Source organism: Jaculus jaculus, chromosome 21, assembly GCF_020740685.1.
Source record: "Jaculus jaculus isolate mJacJac1 chromosome 21, mJacJac1.mat.Y.cur, whole genome shotgun sequence".
Classification (NCBI taxonomy): Eukaryota; Metazoa; Chordata; class Mammalia; order Rodentia; family Dipodidae; genus Jaculus; species Jaculus jaculus.
In genome coordinates, this window is record NC_059122.1 from 1,098,385 (window position 1) to 1,125,598 (window position 27,214).

The window sequence follows — 27,214 nt, forward strand, 5'->3', positions numbered from 1 at the left end:
CAGCTGGTGGCACTGTCTTGAGGGGGAAGTTAGGGGAGGTGGATTCAAGCTGGTACAGCCAAGTCACTGGGGGTGGCATTTGCCATGTTGTGAAATGTCTCCGCTATGTGCTTCCTTCACTGTGAATGCAGCTGCTCCACCGTACCGTCCCTCCCCCCTGGACGGAACCCTGGAAGGTCGTAGGTCTTGGCCCTTAAGTTATTTCTGTCCGTATTGTCTCCGCAACATAATGACTAGTGAGTGACCGGTACAAACAGCCCATCACCACTTGCTCTTCTACACGCTGACAGGAGCGCCTCTTGCGCCATCGGCCGGGCTGGCAGTTTGCACCACTGGTTGGTGCTTCAAGTGTGACTCGAATTTTGGGGGCCTGTGTACCAGGACCTAGTTAATCTCTGAGACCAGGAAATGCACATTCTACAAAGCATCTAATGCTACATAAAGTGCTGAAACCGTGCACGGACGCAGACGGCTCCCTGGGGAGCTGGGGGCCGGGGAGATGCTCAGTGGATAAGAACATAGCGTGAGGGCCAGAGTGGAATCCCAGTGTTCACATAAGAAGTCAGTCATGGCTACTGCACATGTCTGCACCCCAGGACTGAAGGGGGGGTTGGGAGACTCACCGGTCAACCGGCTGAATGGCAAAATTGGGCACTCCAAGTTCAGCGAGAGGCTCTGTCTCAGGCAAATAAAACAGAAGAATGGGGCTGGAGGGATGGCTTAGCGGTTAAGGCGATTGCCTGGAAAGCCAAAGGACCCAGGTTCGATTCCCCAGGACCCACGTAAGCCAGGTGCACAAGGGGATGCATGCATCTGGAGTTTGCTTGCAGTGGCTGAAGGTCCTGGTGCATCCATTCTTTCTCTCCCTCTTTTTCTGTCAAATAAATAAAAATAAAATATTAAAAAAAAAAAAACCAGAAGAGTGAAAGGGGAGGGCACTCAACATTTTCCTCTGGCATGGGACATCGCATGCACGCACGCACACACACACACACACACACACACACACACACGCACACACACACACCCCACACTACCACTGACTACATGCATAAAGAAGAAAAGAAATTGGCATTCAGGAGCCTATGTAATCTCATTGAAGTGGCAGTGAGAAGTCTAGAACCTCCATGTCATAGCTTTTCCACTACAATGAGCTTTACTCTGATTATACACAAAATTGTGACTGATTTATTAAAATAATACTTAGGGTCACCCGGCATGCTGGCGCACACCTTTAATCCCAGCACTGGGGAGGCAGAGGCAGGAGGATCACCATGAGTTCAAGGCCACCCTGAGACTCCAGGTCAGCCTGGGCTAGAGTGAGACCCTACCTCGAAAACCCAAAAAGAAAAATAAAGTCGTTAGGGAAACATAAATCAAGACCTTCCAAATGACAAGAGCACCCACTGTGTTTTAAGTAAGTAGGTAAAGCAACGTTCTAAGCAGGGGCCTGCGGGAGGCAAACTTCACGAGATAAAAGTAAGGCAGCAACAGCAGCAGGCGAAAGCAGATGCGGCCTCGGCGCGTGCTCGCACCTGAGGTCAGTGTAATGGCTGGTGCGTTGCTCTGCCGTGAGCAGCCAGGACGCAGGCTGCAGCCAAGGTGTGAGCAGTCCCAACTAAAGGGAGGGCCAGGCCACTCCTCTTCTCGTCCACACAGATGTCTCCCGAGTGCACAGTGTCCACGATTTCATTTCAAGTGGTCATTTAACTCTTTCATGATGCCCAGTAGTACTGAATGACACTAGGATGCTTTGGATATGAAATGTCTCCCAGAGCCTCAAGCGGTTGTAGTGTTTGCAATTAAGCTTCCTACTTAGGGGCAGGAGAGATGGCTTAGTGCTTAAGGCATTCGCCTGCAAAGCCAAAGGACCTCGGTTCGATTCCCCAGGACCCACGTTAGCCACATGCACAAGGGGCGCATGCATCTGGAGTTTGTTTGCAGTGGCTGGAGACCCTGGTGTACCTATTCTCGTTCTTTATCTCTCTCCTTGTGTCTCTTCCTCAAATAAATAAGTAATAAAAAATTTAAGCTTCCTACTTAGGAGTCCTCAGCTGGTGGACCTTTTGGGAAGTGGAGCCTTGCTGGAGGAGGTGTGTCACTAGGGGCAGGCTTTGAGGGTGTTAGGTGGCTTCCTTGCTCTCTCCTCTCCCCCCCCCCACATGAATATGAAGATGTAAGTCAGTCACCATGCTTTCCCTACCATGATGAACACTCCCCTTAAAATCATAAGCTTGGGTCGGAGAGATGGCTTAAGATGGTTAAGCACTTGCCTGTGAAGCCTAAGGACCCCGGTTCAAGGCTCAGTTCCCCAGGATTCACGTTAGCCAGATGCACAAGGGGGCGCATGCATCTGGAGTTTGTTTGCAGTGGCTGGAAGCCCTGGCACGTCCATTCTCTCTCTCTTTCTCTCTGCCTCTTTGTCTCTCTATCGCTCTCAAATAATAACTAAGAATAAACAAAAAAAAAAGTTTAAAAAAACCGTAAGCCCTTCCCCCATAAGAAAGTGGCTGCTACAGATGCCACCCACTTCTTTCCTGGACGGTGAAGCCACCGTGGCTCAGTGCTGCTTAAGGTCTGGTACTTGGCCATTCAGATAGCTGCCTTGTGTTAAAATGACACACGCAGCTGGGCGCAGTGGTGCACGCCTTTCATCCCAGCACTCGTGAGGCAGAGGTAGGAGGATCGCCGTGAGTTTGAGGCCACCCTGAGACTACATAGTGAATTCCAGGTCAGCCTGGGCTAGAGTGAGACTCAAAAAAAAAAAAAAAAGAATTCATACTAACAACCGTCTGCTCATTGGATTGGATTGGTGCATTTCAGATAAGGATCCGAGCACTGGATGGTGGTTCCGTTGGTAAAATGCATGCTATGCAAGCGAGGGGATCTGAGGTCATACCCCTGCACCCACACGAAAGGCCGGGGTGGTGATGTTTGTCTTGTAACCCCAGTGCTCAGGAGATGGTAGTGCAGACAGGTGGATCTCTAGGGCTTGCTGGCTGGCTACTCTAGCCAGCTTGGTTGGCATTAAGTTTAGTGAGAGACCTTGATAAAAAATTGAAGTGAGCCGGGCATGGTGGTGCACGCCTTTAATCCCAGCACTCAGGAGGCAGAGGTAGGAGGATCGCTGTGAGTTCGAGGCCACCCTGAGACTACATGGTGAATTCCAGGTCAACCTGGGCTAGAGTGAGACCTTACCTCAAAAAACAAACAAAAACAACAACAACAAAAAAGTGGACAGTCACTGAAGAATATTCTCTATGTCAACCTCTGTCCTGCACATGAATGGGCACACACCTGCACACACACATGTGCACCTAACACACAAATTAGCACACACACACACCACATATATACATGCAAAAAAATAATAGTAATGATCCCAGCACTTGGGAGGCAGAGGTAGGAGGATCGCCGTGAGTTCGAGGCCACCCTGAGACTCCATAGTGAATTCCAGGTCAGCCTGGGCTAGAGTGAGACCCTACCTCAAAAAACCAAAAAAAAAAAAAGTAACGGGTTTGATACAAGTAGTTTAAAGGAGAAAATTCATAAAATATTATGAAGGGAGTATTTTACTTTCCTTTTGAAAAGTGAAACAGCTTTAAATGCTTTTTGTATGCCTAGTTTTGAAGGAACATGGAATAATACACATTACTTTATCTTAGCCCAAAATTTAAGCACAAGCTTTATTCTTTTTTTTTTAATCTGTACTTCTGTTGTTTTCTTTTTTTGTTTGTTTGTTTGTTCATTTTTATTTATTTATTTGAGAGTGACAGAGAGAAAGAGAGGCAGATAGAGAGACAGAGAGAGAATGGGCGCTTCAGGGCCTCCAGCCACTGCAAACGAATTCCAGATGCATGTGCCCCCTTGTGCATCTGGCTAACGTGGGTCCTGGGGAATCGAGCCTCGAACTGGGGTCCTTAGGCTTCACAGGCAAGCGCTTAACCACTAAGCCATCTCTCCAGCCCAATTTATTCTTATAAATTGGATTTCCTATTGGCCTTCTCCACAAAATATAACAAACTGTACTTACAACGTCCATTGTGCCTCATTATATTAGAAAATCTTCAGAGCTCAGGGTACCCTGCACTTCCAACAACAGGATCAGACCATTCACATGCTGAGTTACCTCTGGGGCTCTTGTAGAGAGGATTCTAGCAGATAAAACGTTCAAGGAAAAACTGTTGCCAGCACAAAAGATCTAGAGATTCAATAAAAGAATAGGTTGAACTGGTGCTCCCAAACTAAAACTGAGTTATTCTATGGATAACTTTCAAGTATTCTGGAAGTGGCCAACTTCTCGGGGGTTACACCAGCATCTCCAGCAAGAGAAAGAAGAGTATGAGTCAATCAATATAATGGACAGCTTGATTTTCTAAAATCATCCTTAAGGGCTGGAGAGATGGCTTAGCGGTTAAGCACTTGCCTGTGAAGCCTAAGGATCCGGGTTCGAGGCTCGGTTCCCCAGGACCCACGTAAGCCAGATGCACAAGGGGGCGCACGCATCTGGAGTTCGTGTACAGTGGCTGGAGGCCCTGGCATGCCCATTCTCTCTCTCTCTCTCTCTCTCTCTGCCTCTTTCTCTCCCTGTTTCTCTCAAATAAATAAATAAAAATAAACAAAAAACATTAAAATCATCCTTAAGAAATTTGACCAGTGTACCTGGGGAAGTAATACAGCTAAGTAGTATTTGGCATGCTAAGCACTTCAGTTTGTCGTTTTCAGGTGACTTGGCAGAGCATGCCAAAAAAGTTGAGATGTTAATGGAAATATTAACCTTGTGAGATTGTAAACCACACTGAACTATGTCCTGTTTGCCCAAATGTTGGTTTTTCGGGCTGGAGAGATGGCTTAGCCGTTAAGTGCTTGCTTGTAAAGCCTAAGGACCCTGGTTCAAGGCTCGATTCCCCAGGACCCACGTTAGCCAGATGCACAAGGGGGCACACACATCTGGAGTTCATTTGCAGTGGCTGGGGGCCCTGGTGTGCCCATTCTCTCTATCTACCTATCTATCTGGCTCTTTCTCTCTCTGTCGCTCTCAAATAAATAAATAAAATTAAACAAAATTTTTTAATAAAAATGTTGGTCTTTTCTTTCACAGCGAGCTCCCAACTAGGTAGAGAGGCTGCTGAGGTTGGCTGTACATTGGTGGGATGAACTTTCGAACCAGCTACAGTTTATGGGAGAAAGAGATTTGTTTCAGGCTTGCAGATCTGGGGGAAGTTTCATCATGAAGGAAGAAGGTGGCCCCTGTTCACAGATCCAAGCAGGGAGGCACACCCCACAGCCAGCAGCATGAGCAAAGAGGCACTCAGCAGGGGCCCAGGTAGAGCTCAGACTCTCTGCACACCTCCAGACGAGAAGCCAGACCCCCCGACCCACCCCCAAACGTACCTCTTCCAGTCAGACAGCTGGCAATCCTGGTTTTTATAAAACACCTGAGCTTATTGGGGCATTCATTCAAACTACCACAGGAACAGTCTTAGGTTTTAAAGCCAGTAATAACTGTGCTTTCTTTCAAATTAGCATATTTTTAATTTTTTTTATTTTAGAGAGAGAGCATTGGCATGCCAGAGCCTCAGCCACTACAATAGGACTCCAGACGCTTGCGCCACCTAGTGGGCGTGTGCAACCTCGCACTTGCCTCACCTTTGTGTGTCTGACTTACATGGGATCTGGAGAGTCAAACATGGGTGCTTAGGCTTTGCAGGCAAGCGCCTTTACTGCTAAGCCATCTCTCCAGCCCCAAATTAGAGCATTAGAGTAAAGGAAAAGTGTCTTGATTTTATCACCTAGCTCAAGTTTTCACTGGCTGTTGACTGGTCTAGCACTCTCCCACTAGGTTGTATACTGACCCCAAGGCTGGATTCCCTCTTTGAGCTCACAGTATCTACCAGCAGACCCAGAATTTCATGACAGCAGATGACCCTTTCGTGTGGCCCACTGGCTGTTCCCAAAATTTTTTATTCTAGTCTAAATTTGCAGGTATTATTTTTTTTTTTTTTTTTTTTTTTTTTTGGTTTTTCGAGGTAGGGTCTCACTCTGGCTCAGGCTGACCTGGAATTCACTATGTAGTCTCAGGGTGGCCTTGAACTCATGGCAATCCTCCTACCTCTGCCTCCCGAGCGCTGGGGTTAAAGGCGTGCGCCACCACGCCCGGCAGGAATTCTTTATCATAACAAAAAAAGAGAAAGATTTGCATTACATAACCTATGAATTTTATCTCCTATATTTTTCAGTCAGCCTATGAAAAGTTGGTCATCTCTCTACATTTGGGTTGAAAATAGAGATCATAATTTACATTTGGCTGCTCAATGAGGCTGGGTGTGGGAGAGAATTACCATATCTGATTCTCCATTTTTGGTCATGGAATCTGTGTCTTTCAGGGAGGCCTGGCCCTTAGGATTCCGCATCATCTTATTGCGGAATATATAAGAGGGGAGATGATGTTTGGAAATGTCCAGCGGGGGCTGGACAAGGATCAAGCGATGGTCAGTCAGTGGGGAGGAGGCACTAAAGGTCAGGCTGAGGGAAGGATGGGAGGGGAGGGCAGACCAGCAAGCAGCATGGGCATCCTCCCCAGGGTCCTGTGAAGGATCCACGGACAACCAGGGAGGTGGGCAGAGAAGCTCGTGGGCCGAGTGCCGAAGGGACAACGTGGAGTGACCTCCCGGAAAGACAGGAGCATGGCTCAAAGCCTGTATCGGGCTGTTCTTTCAGTATCAGAACATTTTTTTTTTTAAGGGAGAAAGATACATTTAAAGAAAAGGGCCCCAGCTCCCAATTATATTAATAGTGCTTTTATGACAAACTCACTCCAGGTCCCAGCACTGTGGGCACCTGAAGGGCACTTGCCAGGTGGAAGCTGGGATCCTGCCTGCCCTCTGCAGGAGTCCAAGAGCAGCGGCTCTTAGAGGCACAGCTGGGAAGCGACTACACTCACGGGAAGTCTACCGGTGTTTTAAGTGAAAGAGATTAGCATTTTAAATGACTGGTAAATGACTGTAAACTTTCCAAGATCGCCCTGCTGCGATTCTCTTCCTCAATAAAGGCTTCTTTTTCCTTGACGAAAGAGGGGAAATGGCACTCTAGCAGAGTAAATATATACAAAAATGAGTGCAGTGTAACCTTCATACACCAGGTGTATGAAACGAACCAAAAATATACAAAACGCTCATCATGTTAGGATTTCTGTTTTATTCTCCATCCATAGCTTCTTATGCGTGACATTTGACAGAAGCTGATATTTCTCACTCTGTTTTCGTAACGGTTGATAATCAGTGAAGGAGGCTAGGTGTTCATCATGGAGGAAATGAAATCTTGGGAAATGTCTGACTTCCTTCTTTAGGAAATATTGGTTGCCTTTCCCAAGTGCAATAAAGCCTGTACTTTGATCGCCCACATGACCCAAAGGGTGAGAATGGATGCTTTAACTGGTACTACCCATTGGTTTCTTGGACTTTAATATTATTCCTGCTTTGCTATTTTAAAATCAAAATAGATGAACAGTATCCTTGGGGAAATAACCATGCCTCCCTTTATTATCCATGCTGAAGGACTCATTCTTAGAACTCAATAAATAATAACACAGTCTGACCTTAGGAAAATTGATGAACTTCTTTTTTTCTTTTCTTTAAAATTTTGTTTATTTTTATTTATTTATTTGAGAGCGACAGACAGAGAGAGAAAGAGGCAGAGAGAGAAAGAGAGAGAGAGAGAGTGAGAGAGAGAGAGAGAGAGAATGGGCGCGCCAGGGCTTCCAGGCACTGCAAACAAACTCTAGACGTGTGCGCCCCCTTGTGCATTTGGCTAACGTGGGTCCTGGGGAACCGAGCCTCGAACCCGAGTCCTCAGGCTTCACAGGCAAGCGCTTAACCGCTAAGCCATCTCTCCAGCCCTTTTTTTTTTTTCTTTAAATGTGTTTTTAGAATTTAGATTTTAACTTATAGGAGCCTCCCCACCTGGGAACCCATTCCAAATCAGAGTTGACTTCAACACTCCCTTGGCCTTTTCCGTGGCTGTTTACAGTGCATCGCCCTTTCTTCCCCCTGCAGGAGCGGCTGCTGCTGTCCCTGCTGCCAGCCCACATAGCCATGGAGATGAAAGCCGAGATCATCCAGAGGCTGCAGGGCCCCAAGGCAGGTCAGATGGAGAACACGAACAACTTCCACAACCTGTACGTCAAGCGGCACACCAACGTCAGGTAAGCGGCTCCGTCCAGCCCGGGAGCCTGCGGAGAGCCACGCCCCGCACCAGCTGTCCCTGGCGCTGCCTGGCTCCTTTCCACTGAGATAAGAAAATCTTGCTGGGCGTGGTGGCACACGCCTCTAACCCCAGCACTCAGGCGACAGAGGTAGGAGCATCTCCGTGAGTTCAAGGCCACCCTGAGACTCCATAGTGAATTCCAGGTCAGCCTGGACTAGAGTGAGACCCTACCCGGAAACCCCCCCCCCCAAAAAAAAAACCCAATCTCTTTTGTAGTTCACTGGACTAAGATGTCCCCTCATAGACCTAGTGCCCACGGCCTTCTTTTGGGGAACTCAAAGGTCACGTGGCAGCATAAATAGAGAAGTGGATCCAGATAGTGTCTGGACGCGGGGTCTGAGCCCCGCTAGTGGGCTGTCTGGGGTAGGGCACTGGTGACGCCAATGCATGACAGGGAGCCTGTGTGTTCTTCGTACTAGGGCACAGTGGGCTTCTGGGATAGAACAAAGGACACAGGAGGTTGAGTAATTCATCAAGCCAGTCACTCCTTTGTCAAGACTGGAGTGGTCATGTGTCCTCCCTGGTGACCCATTCCCGAAGCTGTAATCCCTGGAAAACTAACGTGGGAACATCATGGGATGTTAGCAAAGAGGAGAGAAGATACCAGAGGCCTCTGTCTCCTTTGAGCTGCCGAGAGGAACTTCAAGGGCGTCCACTTCTGGCTGGAAAGGGGGCTTCCAACTATCTCCCCTTCTGCAAGACACTGTACGCCCAGGCTGCTCCCCCGTTCCTATGTCCTGTTCATCCGTGCTAACTCTGCTTTTGGGAGCTTGTTCTTTGATAAGCCTCACATCATTGGGATGAACCTCCAAAGCAGACTCAGTTTATGGAGGACTAAGGGTTCATTTGAAGCTTACTGATCCAGGGGAAGTTCTGTAATGGCAGAGGAAGCTGGCCTGCCTTCCTTCACAGATCCAAGCAGAGAGAGAGAAGAAAAAAAAAAAAAAAAACCCACCAAAAAGCAAACAAGGCTGGGCATGGTGGCACACACCTTTAATCCCAGAACTCGGGAGGTAGAGGTAGAGGAGGATTGCCGCCCCCAGAGTTCAAGGCCACCCTGAGACTACATAGTGGATTCCAGGTCAGCCTGGACTGGAAAAAAAAAAAAAAAGAAAAGAAAAAGCAAGGACACTTCAGGAACTCCAGGCAAAGCTCAATCACTTTGCATATATTTAGAGTGGAATTCCAAATCCACCCCACACCTTAGGACTGGATCCTAGACCTGCCCATAGTGATGCCACCTCCAGCCAGGTAACTGGAGATCCAAATTCTAAGCTTTTAATAAAGCCCTGAATCAATTGGGGGACATTCATTCAAACCGCCACATCCGCCCATTCATCATGCCAGTGTGCTGTTTTCCATTGAGCTGCACACAGGCAGGAGGCACGTGCCCTCACCTGTCACGCCTGGGTGGCATTGGTCTTGTTGCCAGAGAAGGTACTTGATTCACGTGTCAGTGACACCCATGGTGGCCAACAACATTTTGGTACAACATCCACTCAAAATGGACAGACACGGTCTGTCTCCAACTCTGGGAATAAAAGGCAAAAGACAAGGTAATAAAAATAAAAGTTAAAGGATATTTTTAAAAAGTTACATCACGGGGCTGGAGAGATGGCTTAGCAGTTAAGCGTTTGCCTGTGAAGCCTAAGGACCCTGGTTCAAGGCTCAATCCCCCAGGACCCATGTTAGCCAGATGCACAAGGGGGCACATGCATCTGGAGTTCGTTTGCAGTGGCTAAAGGCCCTGGCGCACCCATTCTCTCTCTGCCTCCTTCTCTCTGTCTGTCGCTCTGAAATAAATCAATAAAAATAAACAAAAAAAAGTTATGTCATGTGAAAGCATAGGATTATCTAATGCTTTGCCTGTGTACAGCATGCGGGCAGATGTGGCTGTATGTAATCAGAGCCACAGAACATCTGTCAGCCGCTACGTGACCATTCAGGGAAAAGCAGGTGTAGAAAATAATGGAAGACACTCCCACCTCAGACAGCGCAGGAAGCCCTTGAACTGTCTGGGGGTCGCTTTCTCTGTGCCTCCTCTCCTGCTAGGCTGGTTGTCGTGGGCTGCTGGCTGGCAGCCTCAGTTTCTCCAGTCCTTCCCACAGACAGCGAGAGCTTCCTCCCAGCATGGCATCTCCCTAGAGCAGCAGAACCAAGACTGCCAGTTTGTCTTTTCTGGCTTGGTCTTAGAAAATCACTTCTGCCACGACCTGTTGGTGGCACAGGTAAGCCCTGCCCAGTGTGAGAGGGGACACAGAAGGAGGTGAGCATCATAGAAACATCCAGGCCGTGGTGATGAAACAGCCCTGCTTGGCTTGTTGGCTTTGCAGCATGCGCAGAATGTATTTCACGTATGAAGTTAAATTTAAGTTCCTAAAATATATTTGGAATACAAAACAACTGAAAAACTTGCTTAAATGACCTAGGATAGTAATAACTTTTTAAAGATACTTGAAAAATGTGGAGGGGTTTATCCCCAAAGAGAACTTGTAAAGAAAAAAACAGACTCAGTGCATAGGCAATGCAGAGATTCTGGTGAATGCATTTTTTTTTAAAAAGTAACATTTACTAGGTATCTAGACCATTTCAGAAAATCACTTGCTGCCTCTTGATTCAACTTTGACATTCAGTCAACAAAATGTTTGTTCTCTGTTAGTCATATTTACTCGCTCTTTGCTAGTTTTAATGAAATTAGAAATATTTCATTATGAAGACAGAAACTGTTGGTTGCCTCTTGAATCTTCATAACCTTTCTCTAAATCTTACCCACTAGTTCTTAAACATTTACAAATCAATCACTTAAAATAAAATAAGAACAGCTGGGCATGGTGGCGCATGCCTTTAATCCCGGCACTTTGGAGGCAGAGGTAGGAGGATCACCATGAGTTCGAGGCCACCCTGAGACTACATAGACTACAGTGAGACCCTACCTCGAGAAACCAATAAGTAAATAAAATAAGAACAAGTATATTTAATTTTATGTCATGTCCCATCCAACTCTACAACTGTATCTTTCTTTCATAGCCCAGATTCTGGTGAAAATTGTTCTATTCTCTGATTGATTTTCTTTATTTTACTTCCTTCCTCAAATTGTTACATTCTGGTGTGAACTCCCCACCAAGCCATGGGATCAATTGGCCCTAACATCAGTGCTCACCCATCTTCTCCCCAGGTCTATGAAAGACACCTGCATTCGTTTTATGTGGTGGATGTGACCCCATTGACATCTCTCCCTTAAACAATGTCTTCACTTCCAGTCTACTGTGCCCCCTTTATGGGCCCTTTATGACTCCCCCCATTTAGCTTCTCCTACAAGTGACTGTTGTTGGGGTTCTGCTATAGCACCTTTCTGTCCTTTTCTTGTTATAGGAATTAATGAGTCAGTGAGAATAATCAGGCAAAATCCACTTCAGAGAGAGGGAAAGGGCCTTTATTCACCGCGGACCTCTGCTGGCTAATGTCCAAAACCTGGCAGAGGCCAGGAACTCAGATTGTGCTGGATTTACACACCTTTTACAGTCCTTTGTCTGAATTCTCCCATGCTTACAGAGGGGAGAGATTTACATCCATGGGTGTAAGGTTCTGTCAAATAATATTAAGTACAGACAACTGTCTCTTGAGATAATGCAGTTATACATTGTCCAAAGGGGTCAGGCTCGGAGTCACCGAATTCTCATAAGCTACCATCAGAGGAATGTCCCCCGCTGCAGTTTCAGAGGAGGAAACTAAAGGTCCTAGGAGCATGTACATTTCTTATAGATACATTGACTATAGTCCATCTAAACTATTAGAAGCTAGAAACATTAAAGATATAGTATTCTTTTAATTGTTTCACCCCTTTTGAAGTCTTGTCAATTTTATATAAAAGACTTCACCTTTTATAAATCCGAGTCTTCTTCTTTCACTGGACTATAATAAGCCCTTGGGCTGAGAGCATCTAGTGGTGATAAGTGTACTTAGAAGGTCCAAGATGCAGGGCCCAGATAATAATCCTAAGAAGATCTTTGTTAGTGGTCTGATCAGGGCATAGACCAGTTAGCCCATGACCAGTAGCTGTCCCACAACAGGAGTTTATTAATTTTCTCTCCTTTTGCCATAATTTCTTTAAGTCTCTGGAGTCTATTCATGATAACTCCAGGTTTGTTTGTGGAAAGCAGCATTCCTTATTTACATAAGCACAGTCCTCCTTTATCAGCTGTGAGCAGATTCAGGCCTCTCTGGTTTTGAGAAACCACGTCAGCCAGGGAATTTAGCTGCTTTGGAAAGTCTATCAATGACTTGGCTATTTGGTGTGTTATCCGTGAATTGAGCAGACAAGGTATATTAAAAGTGTGTACAGACTGATATGCCTTAATTTTCAGTTCCTATTCATGGGTGCTTCCCAGTACTGTATGCCTTGATATGGCATAGACTGCTACAAAAATAGCCCCTTCAAAAGTGTTTTCTGTCACTATGTGGAATAGGGCTATAACTATTGTTTTCCCCCAAGTGTTAACCCCATGGGGCCTGCACCCATCCCCACTGAGAATATCAACAATGGAACTCTTGCCAGACCCAACTGCAACTTTAATAGCAGTTGTAGCGGCATATGACAGTCTGGAGGCCAGGCCAAATAGTGGTTGGAGTGGCTCCTTCTTCCAATCTTTTATTTAGATCATATTTCCAGGCTGGTGGGGGTGTCCAGTTTCCTAGGGATAAGCGGGTCTTCTTGGTTGCAAATTCCAAGGGAACACCATCAAACAACCAGCATCACCAGTGTGTTAAATCTTAAAGTTGGGCTCCAGATTTGATACAAACACACCTTTTTCCGTGGTGGGGCTCTATCCATTGGAGGCAAGATTTAGGTCTGATTTTATGGGCCCACACATTTAAACCACTTTACTTCCATAATCTTATGATTCTCTCATAATGTAAACTGTATTTAGATTAGCTTTACAAGTCTCCATAACCTTTTACCAACTTTAAGATAGCTTTAAAGCTTCAAGCCTCATCTGAGATTTAGGACTCTTTGATGACTATGAATCCTATAAAATCAAAACACACTACACATTTTAACACATGCTGGCAAAATAAGCATTTTCATTGTAATAAAGCATAACCAGGAGAGACTGGGACAATGCAAATGGATAGCCACTGGGTAAATACAACCAGTATTGACAATCTTTGGATTGTCTACTTTACCCCTTCAATTGGGCTGATCACAGCTTGGTCATACATCCCATCCTGAGCCACCAATGTAGAACACGGTACGTCTAGATTTTTCCTTCTTGAGATATCTTCTTTTAAATAATTTGTATTCTTATTCATTGCACCTTTCCTGGATGAATTTTACCCTTAGGCATTTTATTTTCTTCATTTTCCCCTTTTCAATTTTTTTTTTTTTTAATTTAAGGAAAACAGTGGCTAATTAACCAGAGCCAGACAGAGGCAGTAGAAAACATAGGTTAACAGAAGAGCGTATCAGTGCTGGAGAGATGGCTTAGCAGTTAAGCACTTACCTGTGAAGCCTAAGGACCCAGGTTCGAGGCTCAATTCCCCAGGACCCACGTTAGCCAGATGCACAAGGGGGCGCACGTGTCTGGAGTTCATTTGCAGTGGCTGGAAGCCCTGGCATGCCCATTCTCTCTCTCTCTCTGTCACTCTCAAATAAATAAATAAAAATGAACAAAAAATTTTAAAAAAAAGAGCTTATCAATGTAAGCCAACATCAGACGAAGGAATCTGTTAGTCTGAATTTTCATTTACATTGTAATATTTTGTGGTCATATTTTCCTCCTGAGTGTTTAAGACCACACAGGCAGCCATAATGAGCAAGGCGTTGTACCTTAGAGGACAGCTGTGACTGTAGGAGGGACGCTTAGGGGCCTGTGAAGAGCTCCAGGACTCTCCCCATGGCGTCATCTGCTAGGAAGATCCAGGCCGGGCTGGCCACGTGGTTCCCTTAGAAGCATGTGCTGAGCGCCTCTGTCTGCAGACACTGACGTGGAGTCCATTTCCTGGTCTCTGGTTTCCATGTCCTCTCTGACCAAGAAGACAGGTAACTCCCCAGAGGCTGGATGTCACAAGAGTCTCGTCACCGCCTGTGGCCTTCTGACCTGGGAGAAGGAACCGAAATATTGGCTGTCCTCTTAACTAGGACGTTTCCAACCGACTTGACTTTGTCTTCTACACGTGGTTATTAATCACTCAGAGAGACTGTATACACCTGATTAGCGAAACAGATCTGCTTAAGGAAGCGCAGAACATATCTGGTTAGTAAGGCAGATCTGGAGAAAAACACAAAAGTTTAAATCGTTCTGATGAATATTTAAGTTTATAGTCAGGTGACAAGAAAGCATATCTGGAACATGGAAAGCATACATATTTTATCTTTTAGGTATCTGTCAGTTAGAAAGTACAGGCAGAACAGGTTACTAGCCCTGAAAATAATTGTTTACCAACAACTTTAAATCAATTGATTTGAACTAGAACTTGTATGTCAGGAAAAGGTAAGTCGGTATAACAACTTGGCATCTGTATTTGAAAACAACATTAGTAAAACTGGAAGGAGAAGAGCAGAGTTTAAGATATTATTTTTTCCATCTGTAAAGATCGCTTGGACACGAGGCTGTGTCCTAGAGCAGGGAACATGTCCTAAGTCTATATCTATAAGCAATGAACTTAAGATCCCAGTAATGAAACAACTATTGAACTAAAGCCTTGACTGAGACTTTTCTTAAAATATCTTATTTTTATTTATTTATTTATTTGACAGCGAAAGAGGTGGTGTGAGAGAGAGAGAGAGAGAATGGGCGCACCAGGGCTTCCAGCCACTGCAAACGAACTCCAGACTCATGAACCCCCTGGTGCATCTGGCTAACGTGGGTCCTTGGGAATTGAACCTGGGTCCTTTGGCTTTGCAAGCAAATGCCTTAAGCACTAAGCCATCCCTCTAGCCCTTGAGTGAGACTTTGATTACAACAGCTTAAGAATAAAGGAGAGCTGGGCGTGGTGGCGCACACCTTTAATCCCAGCACTCAGGAAGCAGAGGTAGGAGGATCACCGTGAGTTCAAGGCCACCCTGAGACTACAAAGTGAATTTCAGGAGAGCCTGAGCTAGAGTGAAACCCTACCTCAAAAAAACAAAACAAAAAAAAAAAAAAAAAGAATAAAGGAGAACCTGGTTATTGTTGAGCTAAACCAACTTGAAATATTAGAGACATTCCGACAGACATAAAGTAATCTTGGAAGTAACCATCTCTAACCATTGGCTGATTTTATAACTTAATTTATGACAGTCCTCAATAACTAAATCATTTTCATGAGACTTATAATTTCAGCAATGACCACCTAGCAGAACCCAGCATGAACAACATGGGGACATGTCATAGTTACAGTATCTTTACATATCATAATATTCTCATAGAAGATTAAATACTAATGAGTAAACTTTGATGTTAAGGTTCAGGGTTTTTAATAGTTAATAGGTTGACCGGGGAGCCTAGCTGATTTGGCCGAGTTACAAACATTACCAAGCACAGGTTAACATCAGTGAGCTGAAATCTTAACCTTCACACCTTGGGGAATGGCAATCAAAATTTATAACCTTGATACCATGACATAACTGGTTAAAAAACACATAGTTTGGACAGAAACCTTAAGCTGTTATCTGGTAATCATCTTAATTAACAACTTTTTTTCCTTTTTACTATCTGTTATCCTTCTGTTAAAATTGATTAATTATAACTGTCTCCAAATGTTAAGGTACATTAAAATATATTTGTCCTTTATCAAGTTTTATTTAAAAGTTATTTTTGAAAAAGAACTCTGTATACTTTATTTTCACTAGTTTTCCAAAATCAGCATATTATTTTTCTTATTATGATCACTAAGCTCTGTAATATAATAGTTGTACATTATATATTAACATTTGTAAGACATTCTTGAAACATTTCTTTGGATCAGATGAATGTATAAATTTTGCTAAGAGGACACATTACATATTACCTTATAGGTTTGTATCTTTTATTCTGCAAAGCTAAAATCCCAATGCCATCACATAGCAATATAAAAGCTATTTTTAACTATAGCTGACTTTCTGGGCTTCCTCTTCTTGTTGTCCAAGGCCTGGCCCATAAGAGTAAAGATTTTATAATTCCTTATTATCCTTTTCCAGTGTAGAGAAGTGAGATTGAGTTAACATCCATTCTCCAAATTATTATGGGTTCTAACTCTTAAAAGGGATGATATAGAGATATCAGTGAGGCTCAAAGGTCTACAAAGACTGACTCAACTTTATTAACATTAAAAAGAACTATTTTCTTCTAACCACAGGACTGGTCCCAGATACCTCTAAGATAAAAGATATTAAAGTTGTTAAAATTACATAATTAGAGGGAATTGTTATTAGGGAATATTAAATTCCCATAACCAAAATTCAAGTCTTAGTAAATCCAATTTTACTTTGAGATATTGCTATACTTCTATTGATATTTATAAAAGTTGTTTTCAAACAGAACTTTAGATTAATTTTTTTAATTAATTAATCCCTGATTGTATGTTGTTTTGTTCATAACATCAAGATTTTTTCCTTTAAAATATTACTATCTTTTTTTCAGGGAAACCTTCAATAATCCCCATTTAGAGTTATGCCTGAATATTAAACTTGTATGTTTTCCCGATGAACAACCTGGCTGTTTTTATATAATACATAAATTCCCCCCCTCCCTCCCTCTCTCTCTCCCTCCCTCTCTCTCTCTCTCTCTCTCTCTCTCTCTCTTTCCATACACACACACACACACACACACACACACACACACACACACACACATATATTCCCTTTGATCTCACATCATTTCTGTTAGAGAAAACCTCATTTAGTAGGGAAATTCATTTCCACAGACAACATTAGGTCTAATGGTACAAAGCTCATCATTTTGTGGTTATATAAAACTTTACGAAAATAATCAAACCTTTAGTCTTTTAGTTTTGACATCCTTTCATATCTCTAGACCTTTTGCCCTGTACTATAAATAAATAAGTACAGTAGTTTTGTTTACTAGTCTCTTAATTTAACTTTCTTTATCTAAGTTAATGTCTCTTTTTATAGACCAAACTTGTTTATCTCACCTGTAATTGATACTTTTGACCGTGAATATAAATAATATTTGCCTGTCACTGGTAAATGTCATGGCACGTGCAGGAAGGTTGTATAAGGTAGTAGCCAGGCTGTGAGGGCCAATAGACGTAACAGAATCCAGAGCATCATGTCCTTGGTGGCTCTGATAAACACCCTTTTCCTAAAGACTGGTTTCTGGGGCTGGAGAGATGGCTTAGTGGTTAAGCACTTGTCTGTGAATATTAAGGACCCCGGTTCGAGGCTCTATTCCCCAGGACCCACGTTAGCCAGATGCACAAGGGGGCACACACATCTGGAGTTCATTTGCAGTGGCTATAGGCCCTGGCGTGCCCATTTTCTCCCTCTCTCTCTCCCTCTCTCTCTCTCTCTCTCTCTCTCTCTCTCTCTCTCTCTCTCTCTCTGTCTCTCTGTCTGTAGTTCCAAATAAATAAAAATAAAGAAAAAAAAAATTTACAAAGAGTGGATTCTGGGCCCATCCAGCATACAAAAGGAACTAAAACTGAAGATCCTAAGAGCCATACCTATATTATTAGAACTTCATTTTCAGCAGCTAAAGAGAACTGATTGCTGTCTGTCCAGAGACTCATCACCTTTGGCTACGATTTCCCCATTGAATGGTCCATTTACTGTCTTTCTGTATCTAACCTGGCATCTCTGTGGCCAGCTGAGGCATCTGTTGCTCTGGGTTATAATTCCCATAGTTTGTTTGTGTTTTTAATTTACAAAATCCGTTAGGATCTTTTGGTCCCTTTAAATAATTTAGTAGCAAATAACAAAGAAAGGTACCATATTTCACAGATCCAAGATGACCTTTCGCCCATGTACCAGTGTGATTAAAACAGTTTTATGATCCATCAGGACAAAAGGAAACTACACTAAAAGGAAAAAAAAAAAAAAGAATCTCTTAAACACATATTTCCCCATTGTAAATTTTGTAACAATTCCCATTTTCTAATCCACCCTAGTGTGGCTGGTGTTCAATAGCATTTTATTTTTCTCTCAAGTCCTCTGAAGCTCCATCTCTGCCTATTTCCCTTTTCTGGTCTTTCTGTCTTTGTTTGCTCTGTGGGGGTCATGAATGCATCAGCCAGTCTCTCTGGGGGAACAATGGCTTAGAATACTCCTAACCACTTTATCATAAGACTTCAACATAACTGAAGGATTTATGGGCCACTGACCTCCCTGGAAAATTTCTTTTGGACCATAAGACTTACAAACTCACAGATTAGCCACATTTGACCTTGGAGTTAGGAGGCCACCTGGGGAAGAGCTTCAATCCCCTCTCAACAGGCAATTAGTAAACAAAAGGAAGAGAATTTATCTTCCCATTATCCACTCCCAAGGCAAAGTAAACAGCCAGAAGCTTAATTTTATCTCCATTCCTCCCCGCCCCATTGTAGACTGCTCTGGCAACCCAGAAACTTCAATGAACCCCCCAACACACACACACACGGCTTTAGTGTTTAACTTGTTACCACTCAGGAGCACACTGAGGGAGCATGGTCCTGCGTGAGGCCTGCATGACGTTGTGCCCCTTCTCCCCGCGCACCCATTGCCCATTTGTACAGGTCCAGGGCCACCAAAGGTGCTGGCCCAGCTAGAGCTCTTTCACAACTACTAGAAGACGTTCTGTAATAGCTGGGGACCCACCTTGGGCACAACTTGCTACATCAACTTCCAGCACGGGGAGAGAGCAAGGGTCAGGGCCCAGGACCACAGTGGCATTGGCACAAGCCGCGCCAAAGCCAGTCTCCCAGTCCCCTTCCCAAGAGACTGGCGCATAGGGCTCACCTGTGGTACCCATGGGCTCCTAGGTCTGCCAGGCCTCAGCTGGGGATCTCAGGGCTTTTCCAGGCTGTGCTTGGGGGGGGGGGGGTGGCAGAGACCATGGGCAAAAATCATTCACAACTACAAAATTTTAATACCAGGAAAACATTTAAACCTTCCATTGAACAAAAGGTATATGTATTTCATCTCCAAAAAAATGGCATTTCTCATAAAAACACATAGTATAAAATGTTTTAATGGAAAAATGATAATGATTTCCTTTATAGACTTTTAAAACCTGCCTCCCTGTCTCCACAGTATCTTATATGCTGACATTGTGGGGTTCACCCGGCTCGCAAGTGACTGCTCCCCAGGGGAGCTTGTCCACATGCTGAATGAGCTCTTTGGGAAGTTTGATCAAATTGCGAAGGTGAGTCACTCCGCTCCCCCACTGCGCATGCTTAGAACCTTGACCTGCTCTTCCTCCATCTCCGTATCAGTATCTCAGCTCTTTCCGAAAAGCAACCTTTGGGAATGTTGTGTGTGCAGTGTTGGTTTTACTTGCCACTGAGTCTTAGGGAGTCTAAAGCCTGCATGCAGGATGGGAAATAACATAAAATATAATTATTGCATGTTTTATCTATTTTTAAAACTTCCGCTTAGGGGCTGGAGAGATGGCTTAGCTGTTAAGGTATTTGCCTCCAAAGCCAAAGGACCTGGATTCGATGACCCAGGACCCACATAAGCCAGATGCACAAGGTGGCACATGGGTCTGGAGTTCATTTGCAGTGGTTGAAGGTCATGGCACGCCCATTCTCTCCCTCTCCACCATCCCCCCCGCCGTATCTTTCTCTGTCTATCAAATAAATAATATTTTTTAAGGTCTGGAGAGATGGCTTAGTGGTTGAAGTGTTTGCCTGCAAAGCCAAAGAATCCCAGTTTGACTCTAGGACCCACATAAGCCAGATGCACAAGATAGTGTACGCATCTGGAGTTCATTTGCAGTGGCTGGAGGCCCTGGGGTGACCATTCTTTCTCTCTCTTTCTTTCTCCCCTGTGTCTTTCTCTCTCTCTCTCTCTCTCTCTATCAAATAAATAATAAATATTTTTTAAAACTTCTGCTTATATGGATATCAGCATGCATACAATAAATACATTCAAGATAACAGACGTCATTTGTAATGCTCTGGGCACTGGGCTGGTTTGAAGTGCTCTAGAAACATTTCCATATTGAGTTTTAATCAGTCTGTGTTCACATTGTGAAGGACTCCCTGGCAGGATCCTTAAAAATAGGCCATGAGTTGCATGTGGCCTTTGGTACAGGCCTTTCACTTACTTAGTATTGTCTCAGTTTAGACTTCAACATTCATGCCGCTCAACAAGAAATGCCACTTCGTGGTTACACCTATTCTGCTCTGCTTGTGTATGGGAAATTGAACAGGGAAATGATCAGAAAGCAACTAAAACTGTAGCAGACTTTACCACAAGTTCTCGAATTGCTGGTGAAATATGGATGAAATGTTTTTTGCTCCCTTGCCAGCTTTTTACTTTTCATAAAATATTCCCAATCAACCCAATTCTGCCTCCGAATGGTTCTCAAAAATACTTATGTCTATTAATAGACTTATATACAGAAGAGTTCCTCTAGACATATATACTTGTCTAACAACTAAGGCAGGTTTTAAAATTTATTTAAATAATAGAGTTAATATTAACTTATTTCATAACAAATAACATTTGAATGTGTCAATATCTAAGTATATACATACATATATGAAATAAGCACATACATGTATAATATATATCCTCCTGTCATTCCTTCTGATGAACAAAATTATAGATTTTTGTTTGTTTGTTTTTTGAGGCAGGGTCTCACTCTAGCCCAGTCTGACCTGGAATTCACTATGTAGTCTCAGGGTGGCCTTGAACTCATGGTGATCCTCCTACCTCTGCCTCCCGAGTGCTGGGATTAAAGGCATGTGTCACCAGACTTGGCAAAATTATAGATTTTGTAAAATTATCTTTATTTCTTTATTTGAGAGAGATAGAGAAAGAGGCACATGGATGGAGAGAGAGAGAGAGAATGAATGAATGAGAGTGGGTATGCCACTGCAGATGAACTCCAGGCACATGCGCCTCCTTGTGCATCTGGCTTATATGTGTACTGGCGAATTGAACCTGGGTCGTTAGACTTTTCAGAAGAGTGTCTTAAGTGCTAAACCCTTTCTCCAGTCCTTTTTATTTTTTAAATATTCTTGCTAAGTAGTCTTATAAACTCTCACCTTCTCTAGACTCAGAATATCCATTGAAAAAGAGGGGTGGGAACCCAACTAATGAGTAATATCTGTCTTTTTCTCATTTATGATATTGTATTGGAATTGCTAAGCATGTCACCAGTGGTGCTAAAAATGAAAGCCCTCCTAGTGTGTGAGTTCTTAGTCAGGAAAAAAAAACAAAAACAAACCTAACTCATGCCCAAGGAGAAGGTGTCATGTCCCCTGTTACTGTTTGGAATTTGTTCCTTGTATGCATAAACCCTCGTTGTGGTCAGAGGAAATGCCTGTGTCTGGACTCTTTGATTCTGTTTCATTTTGCTAAAGAATGTACATGGTTCACGAAGTAAGAAAGGAATGCAGGTTTGATGCATATGAAAGTGGCTATGATTTAATGCAAATATAGCCCAGCAGGGAAAATGAGGTGCTCACGTTAGATTGAAACAGTTCAGCACAACATCAGCACGGAGGTGCAAATGACTGGGGTGTGCTGGGTAGTAGATGGTGACAATGATCTCAGATGTCGAAGGTCTGTCGGGAAGTCGCTCTAGCTTTAAAATAAAATGAAGACAGCCGTAGCATGGCAGGGGAGATCCCTGTCCTGGTCTGAAAGCCATGGTCCTGAAGGCCTTTCCCTTTTCCTTCCTGCCTGGGGAAGTGGGCATGTGGGACGCGGGCTGGCTCCTCAGGGCTGGGCAATGAAGGGAGGCCGGGTTCTCCCTCCTGTCCCTACATGACCCTCCCAAAGGAGCCGTGGCAAGAGGACTGACCACTGATAAGGTGGGGTGAACCTAACTCGTTGCACAAGCGCTCTCTGCAAATACGACCTTGTGATTTCTTTTCCCAGGAGAATGAATGCATGAGAATTAAAATTTTAGGAGACTGCTATTACTGTGTTTCCGGACTCCCTATATCTCTCCCTAACCATGCCAAGAACTGTGTGAAAATGGGATTGGATATGTGTGAAGCCATAAAGTAAGTATACTGTGTAGGAAGGCTGTCTTAATGCATCAGTTTTAAGTTGCAATTCCCACCTGCATCTATTTATATTTTCTGTCTCCTGATCCTAACTTCAGTATCATACATTTAAATATATCTGTGAAGAGATATCAGTGTCTTGGCATGGGATTATCTCGATTCAAAGAAAGACTTATGAAAAGCTTTTAATATCATTATTATTAGCCTTAGATTACAGTTATCTGTTTGTTTCAAGTGTGATTTTAAAAGTACGTTTTGAACATTTTTCATCTTAAGGAGAAAGTCTACTCTCAATGTATCTTTGCCCACACTGTGAGGGTGATGCAGGATTTGGGGGTTCCGGAGGCTCTCCCAGAATTTATGGACCCCAAGTTTTGGGTTCTGTCCTACCCTTAATAAAGGTGTAGTAAAGATGGACTCATGAAGGATAAATTATGAATTATTAAGTTTATTTAGGGGGAACTCACAAGTTGTGGGATTTATTTAAGGCAGATTGCAGTTTAGGAAGGGAGGCGAAACGCACTCACATGTGAAAACAACGTATAGTTTATGAGATTCATTTAGGCGAAATTGAGGTCTTTAGGAAAAGACTGGAACAGAGTGGCAAGCATGTGGAAATAGAACTTAGATGTATGTTTGGAGACTCAGAAAGAACCCACATGGTATCCACCATATGCTGTGCTGGGGAGGGGAAGTCTCAGAGCAGAGACTAAGAAACGAGGGGAGAAATGAGCCGGGCGTGGTGGCGCACGCCTTTAATCCCAGCACTCCGGAGGCAGAGGTAGGAGGATCGCCGTGAGTTCGAGGCCACCTGAGACGCCATAATGAATTCCAGGTCAGCTTGAGCTAGAGTGAGACCCTACCTCAAAAAAAAAAGAAAAAAAGAAAGGAAGGAAGGAAGGAAGGAAGAAAGGAAGTAGGGGAGAAATGAGTGATAAAGAGGGTCACACTCATGGTCTCCCTGAGTGTAGAGTTACGACACAGGCAGGAAGTCTAGAAGTTGGAGAGAGCACCCATGTGGCAGATGCGGAGACCAGAGAAAATCATGCATGTGATTATAGTGAGAAATGACCCCAGGCTATAAAGCAGAGGCCGGCGGAGAAGTTTAGATCAAGAAACAGTGCTGTGTTCTCCCGGCACAGGCCAGGCTCACATGTGGCCAAGCAGCACAGGGTAAGAGCTAGAGAGACCCCCACACGCCCGGGGGGAAAGCCAGAAGAGAAAAGAGGGAGGCTTAGAAGGCAGCAGCCTTTATAGCTTCATATTTGGCTATGCATGGAGAAGACGCTGTTGGCTCGTAGATTGGAGGGTAGACCTGAGGGTCAGCTCATCCAGGTAGCACATTAGGCTGCGGACAGCAGGGAGTGAGCACCGTTCTTGTGCCAGGGCAAGGTGGCATGTGGGATGACACCTCCTGGTTCTCTTTGAGACCTCAACCCCTAACTGAAACTGCCTTAAAAAAGCTAGCTTTCGGGCTGGAGAGATGGCTTAGCGGTTAAGCGCTTGCCTGTGAAGCCTAAGGACCCCGGTTTGAGGCTCGGTTCCCCAGGTCCCACGTTAGCCAGGTGCACAAGGGGGGCACACGCGTCTGGAGTTCGTTTGCAGAGGCTGGAAGCCCTGGCGCGCCCATTCTCTCTCTCTCCCTCTATCTGTCTTTCTCTCTGTGTCTGTCACTCTCAAATTAAAAAAAAAAAAAAAAAAGCTAGCTTTCTCCCATCCACCTTCAAGGGCAATAGAGTTTTAGCTGCCAGACTTTAATACAAAAATTCAACCCAGAATCGCTTCATCTAGTCAAAAATGTTCAGCTTGATGAAGGCAGTTTTGATTTATATCTGTAATATATGTTCTATGTTGTGTAAAATAATGTTACCACAGGTCAGAAGGGTCCAATACACTGGCAGCTCCAGCCCTTGGGAGGTTGAGGCAGTAGGATCTGGCTGGGGAGGCCTGTCTGGACTACCTAGTGGAACCCTAAGTCAAAAGGAAAACGGTATTAAAAGTGTTGATAGGAGGGCTGGATAGATGGCTTAGCGGTTAAGCGCTTGCCTGTGAAGCCTAAGGACCTCGGTTCGAGGCTCAGTTCCCCAGGACCCACATTAGCCAGATGCACAAGGGGGAGCACGCGTCTGGAGTTTTTTGGAGGCCTTGGAGTTCCCATTCTCTCTCTCTCTCTCTCTCTCGCTCTGCCTCTTTATCTCTCTGCCTGTCTCTCTCAAATAAACTAAAAAAAAAAAGTGTTGATGGGGACCTGGCAAGATGGCTTAGAGGTTATGACACTTGCTTGCAAAGCCAAAGGATCCAGGTTCAACTCCCCAGGACCCACATTAGCCAGATGCACGAGGTAGCACATGCATCTGGAGTTCATTTGCAGTGGCTAGAGGCCCTGGTGCACCCATTGTCTCTCTATCTGCCTCTTTCTCTCTCCCTCTATGTTTCAAATAAATAAATAATAATAAGTAAGATATATTTAAAGGGTGTTGATGGTTATAAGGTAATACCATGCACTGATAGTATGCACCCTCCTTTATTAACGCCCTCACAGAAACTATGGGAGACTTATAATGAGAAAATATGTTGTTTTCTGATGGCATAATTAAGAAATTTTGGTTTATTAACTTTGAAAAAATGTTTTATTTATCCTTTGAGAGAGACTGAGAAAGACGCAGATAGAGAAAACCAGAATAGACATACCAGAGCCTTTAGCCACTGCAGACAAACTCCAGATACATGCATCGCCTTGTGTACCTGGCTTACACGGGAGTCACTGCAAAAGACACAGCTCTCATTTCACAGAAATAAAAGGTAGTTTATTTTGGAGCCAAGTAGGAGTGACCATGGGCCAGGAACTCAGATTTAGGTTACCTCAACTCGGTTCCAATGCATTAACCGGTTCATGAAGTTTTTATACTTACAACACAAAAGAAAGTCATAAATCAAGGCACTTTTAAAATGCACTGGCTGATCATCAGGGTTATAGCAACGTGAGGGCTGGGTGAATGTCCACCATAGGCCTCCGATGCTATCTGATGATATTCTTGGCTCTTGGGCTGGTGGAAGCTGGAGTCTATCCTCACATTTCAAAAAGGGTTACCTCAGGCTGGCGAGATGGCTTAGCGGTTAAGTGCTTGCCTGTGAAGCCTAAGGTTCAAGGCTCAATTCCCCAGGACCCACGTTAGCCAGATGCACAAGGGGGCGCACGCGTCTGGAGTTCATTTGCAGTGGCTGGAAGCCCTGGCACGCCCATTCTCTCTCCCTCTCTCTCCCTCTCCCTCTCCCTCTCTCTCTCTCTCTCTCTCTCTCTCTCTCTCTCTGCCTCTTTCTCTGTCTGTCCCTCTCAAATAAATAAATAAAAATAAACAAAAACAATTTTTCAAAAAGGGTTACCTGATCAACTGACAGTCACCAGGATGTTAGGTCAGATGCAGTAAATAACTGTTAAGGGGCTAAAGGTAGCTTAAGGTAATCTGGCTGTGATCCGGCAACATTCCATCTGCATAGGAGATTGGTCAGTCCATCCATCCTCATCTGAGGCAGATGCAGCATTTTCAGGGAATTCAGTTCACATGATTGAAACCTGCGTCCTTAAGCTTTGCAGGCAATTGCCTTAACTGCTAATCCATCTCTCCAGCCCCTTTTAACTTTTTTTTTTTTTTTTTCGAGGTAGGGTCTCACTCTAGCCGAGGCAGGCCTGGAATTCACAATGTAATCTTAGGGTGGCCTTGAACTCATGGCGATCCTCCTGCCTCTGCCTCCCAAGTGCTGGGATTAACGGCATGTACCACCACGCCCTGCTCCCCTTTTAACTTTTCTAGTGTATGTTTTAGTTAAGTGGCTTTTCTTATCCTCCACACTCATATAAGGGTTGGATGATATACACTGTTAGGAAAAGCAGGAAATGAAACAAGAGAGAAGATTCTGCTCAACAGCAGATGTGGTTGAGTACTGAAAATCTAATATTTTTTAAGCTAGGGAAGGGATGCTTTTAATGGAAACATTGATTTTTAACACAGGAGCCCATTTCTTTTGTATTATTTTTAGCATCTCAGATGTTATCCCTTATTACTTCAGTATGACACATAGCCAGTGCTCCTGTGAGATGCTAATGGTTTACTTGACTAAGGCAGTCACTGCCCATCTCTCCCGCTCTCTGGGTTGATGTCAGCCCTCTGCTTCCCTCCTCATTTCCTCTTGGAGTCACTCTATCCAAGTAGGCAGCATCGTCACCTGCACACTTCCTTTACAATACGCCTTGGGTGAGGGATGCAGTTAGTTGACAGGAAAAAAACAAAAAATTTCCAAGCATGTCTATATTGACTTCTCTGAACTTCATTTGTGTCTGCTAATGAGTTGTCAAAGTGTTTTTAAACACACTTTATATTAATTTTCTCCTTATAATGAAATGTGTATTATTAAAGCCTATTTAAAAAATATTTTATTTATTTATTTGAGAGACAGAAAGAGAGAAACAAGCAGAGAAAGAGAATGGGCATGCCAGGGCATCTAATCACTGCAAACGAACTCCAGATGCATGTGACCCCTTGTGCATCTGGCTTATGTGGGTCTGGGTCCTGGGGAACTGAACCAGGGTCGTTAGGCTTTGCAGGCAAATACCTTAACTGCTAAGCCATTTTCCCAGCCCTAACGTTTTTCCTTTTTATTGAATAATATTAACAAATGAAAATATTTAGTCTCCTGATATATATATATGGTAGGGTCTCACTTTAGATCAGGCTGATCTGGAATTCACTGTGTAGTCTCAGGGTGGCCTTGAACTTACTACCTCTGCCTCCCGAGTGCTGGCGTTATAGGC

The 27,214-nt window shown here is 44.0% G+C and overlaps 1 protein-coding gene across 1 annotated transcript in view; it reads left to right on the top strand.

The window, feature by feature from the left end:
* Positions 1 to 27,214, top strand: part of Adcy2 (adenylate cyclase 2) — a 494,315-nt gene that overhangs the window by 334,031 nt on the left and 133,070 nt on the right. The window contains exons 5-7 of the mRNA XM_045139193.1: positions 8,055 to 8,203; positions 19,472 to 19,583; positions 22,274 to 22,401. Coding sequence (XP_044995128.1) covers positions 8,055 to 8,203; positions 19,472 to 19,583; positions 22,274 to 22,401 — 389 coding nt within the window. The remainder of the gene's footprint in view (positions 1 to 8,054; positions 8,204 to 19,471; positions 19,584 to 22,273; positions 22,402 to 27,214) is intronic.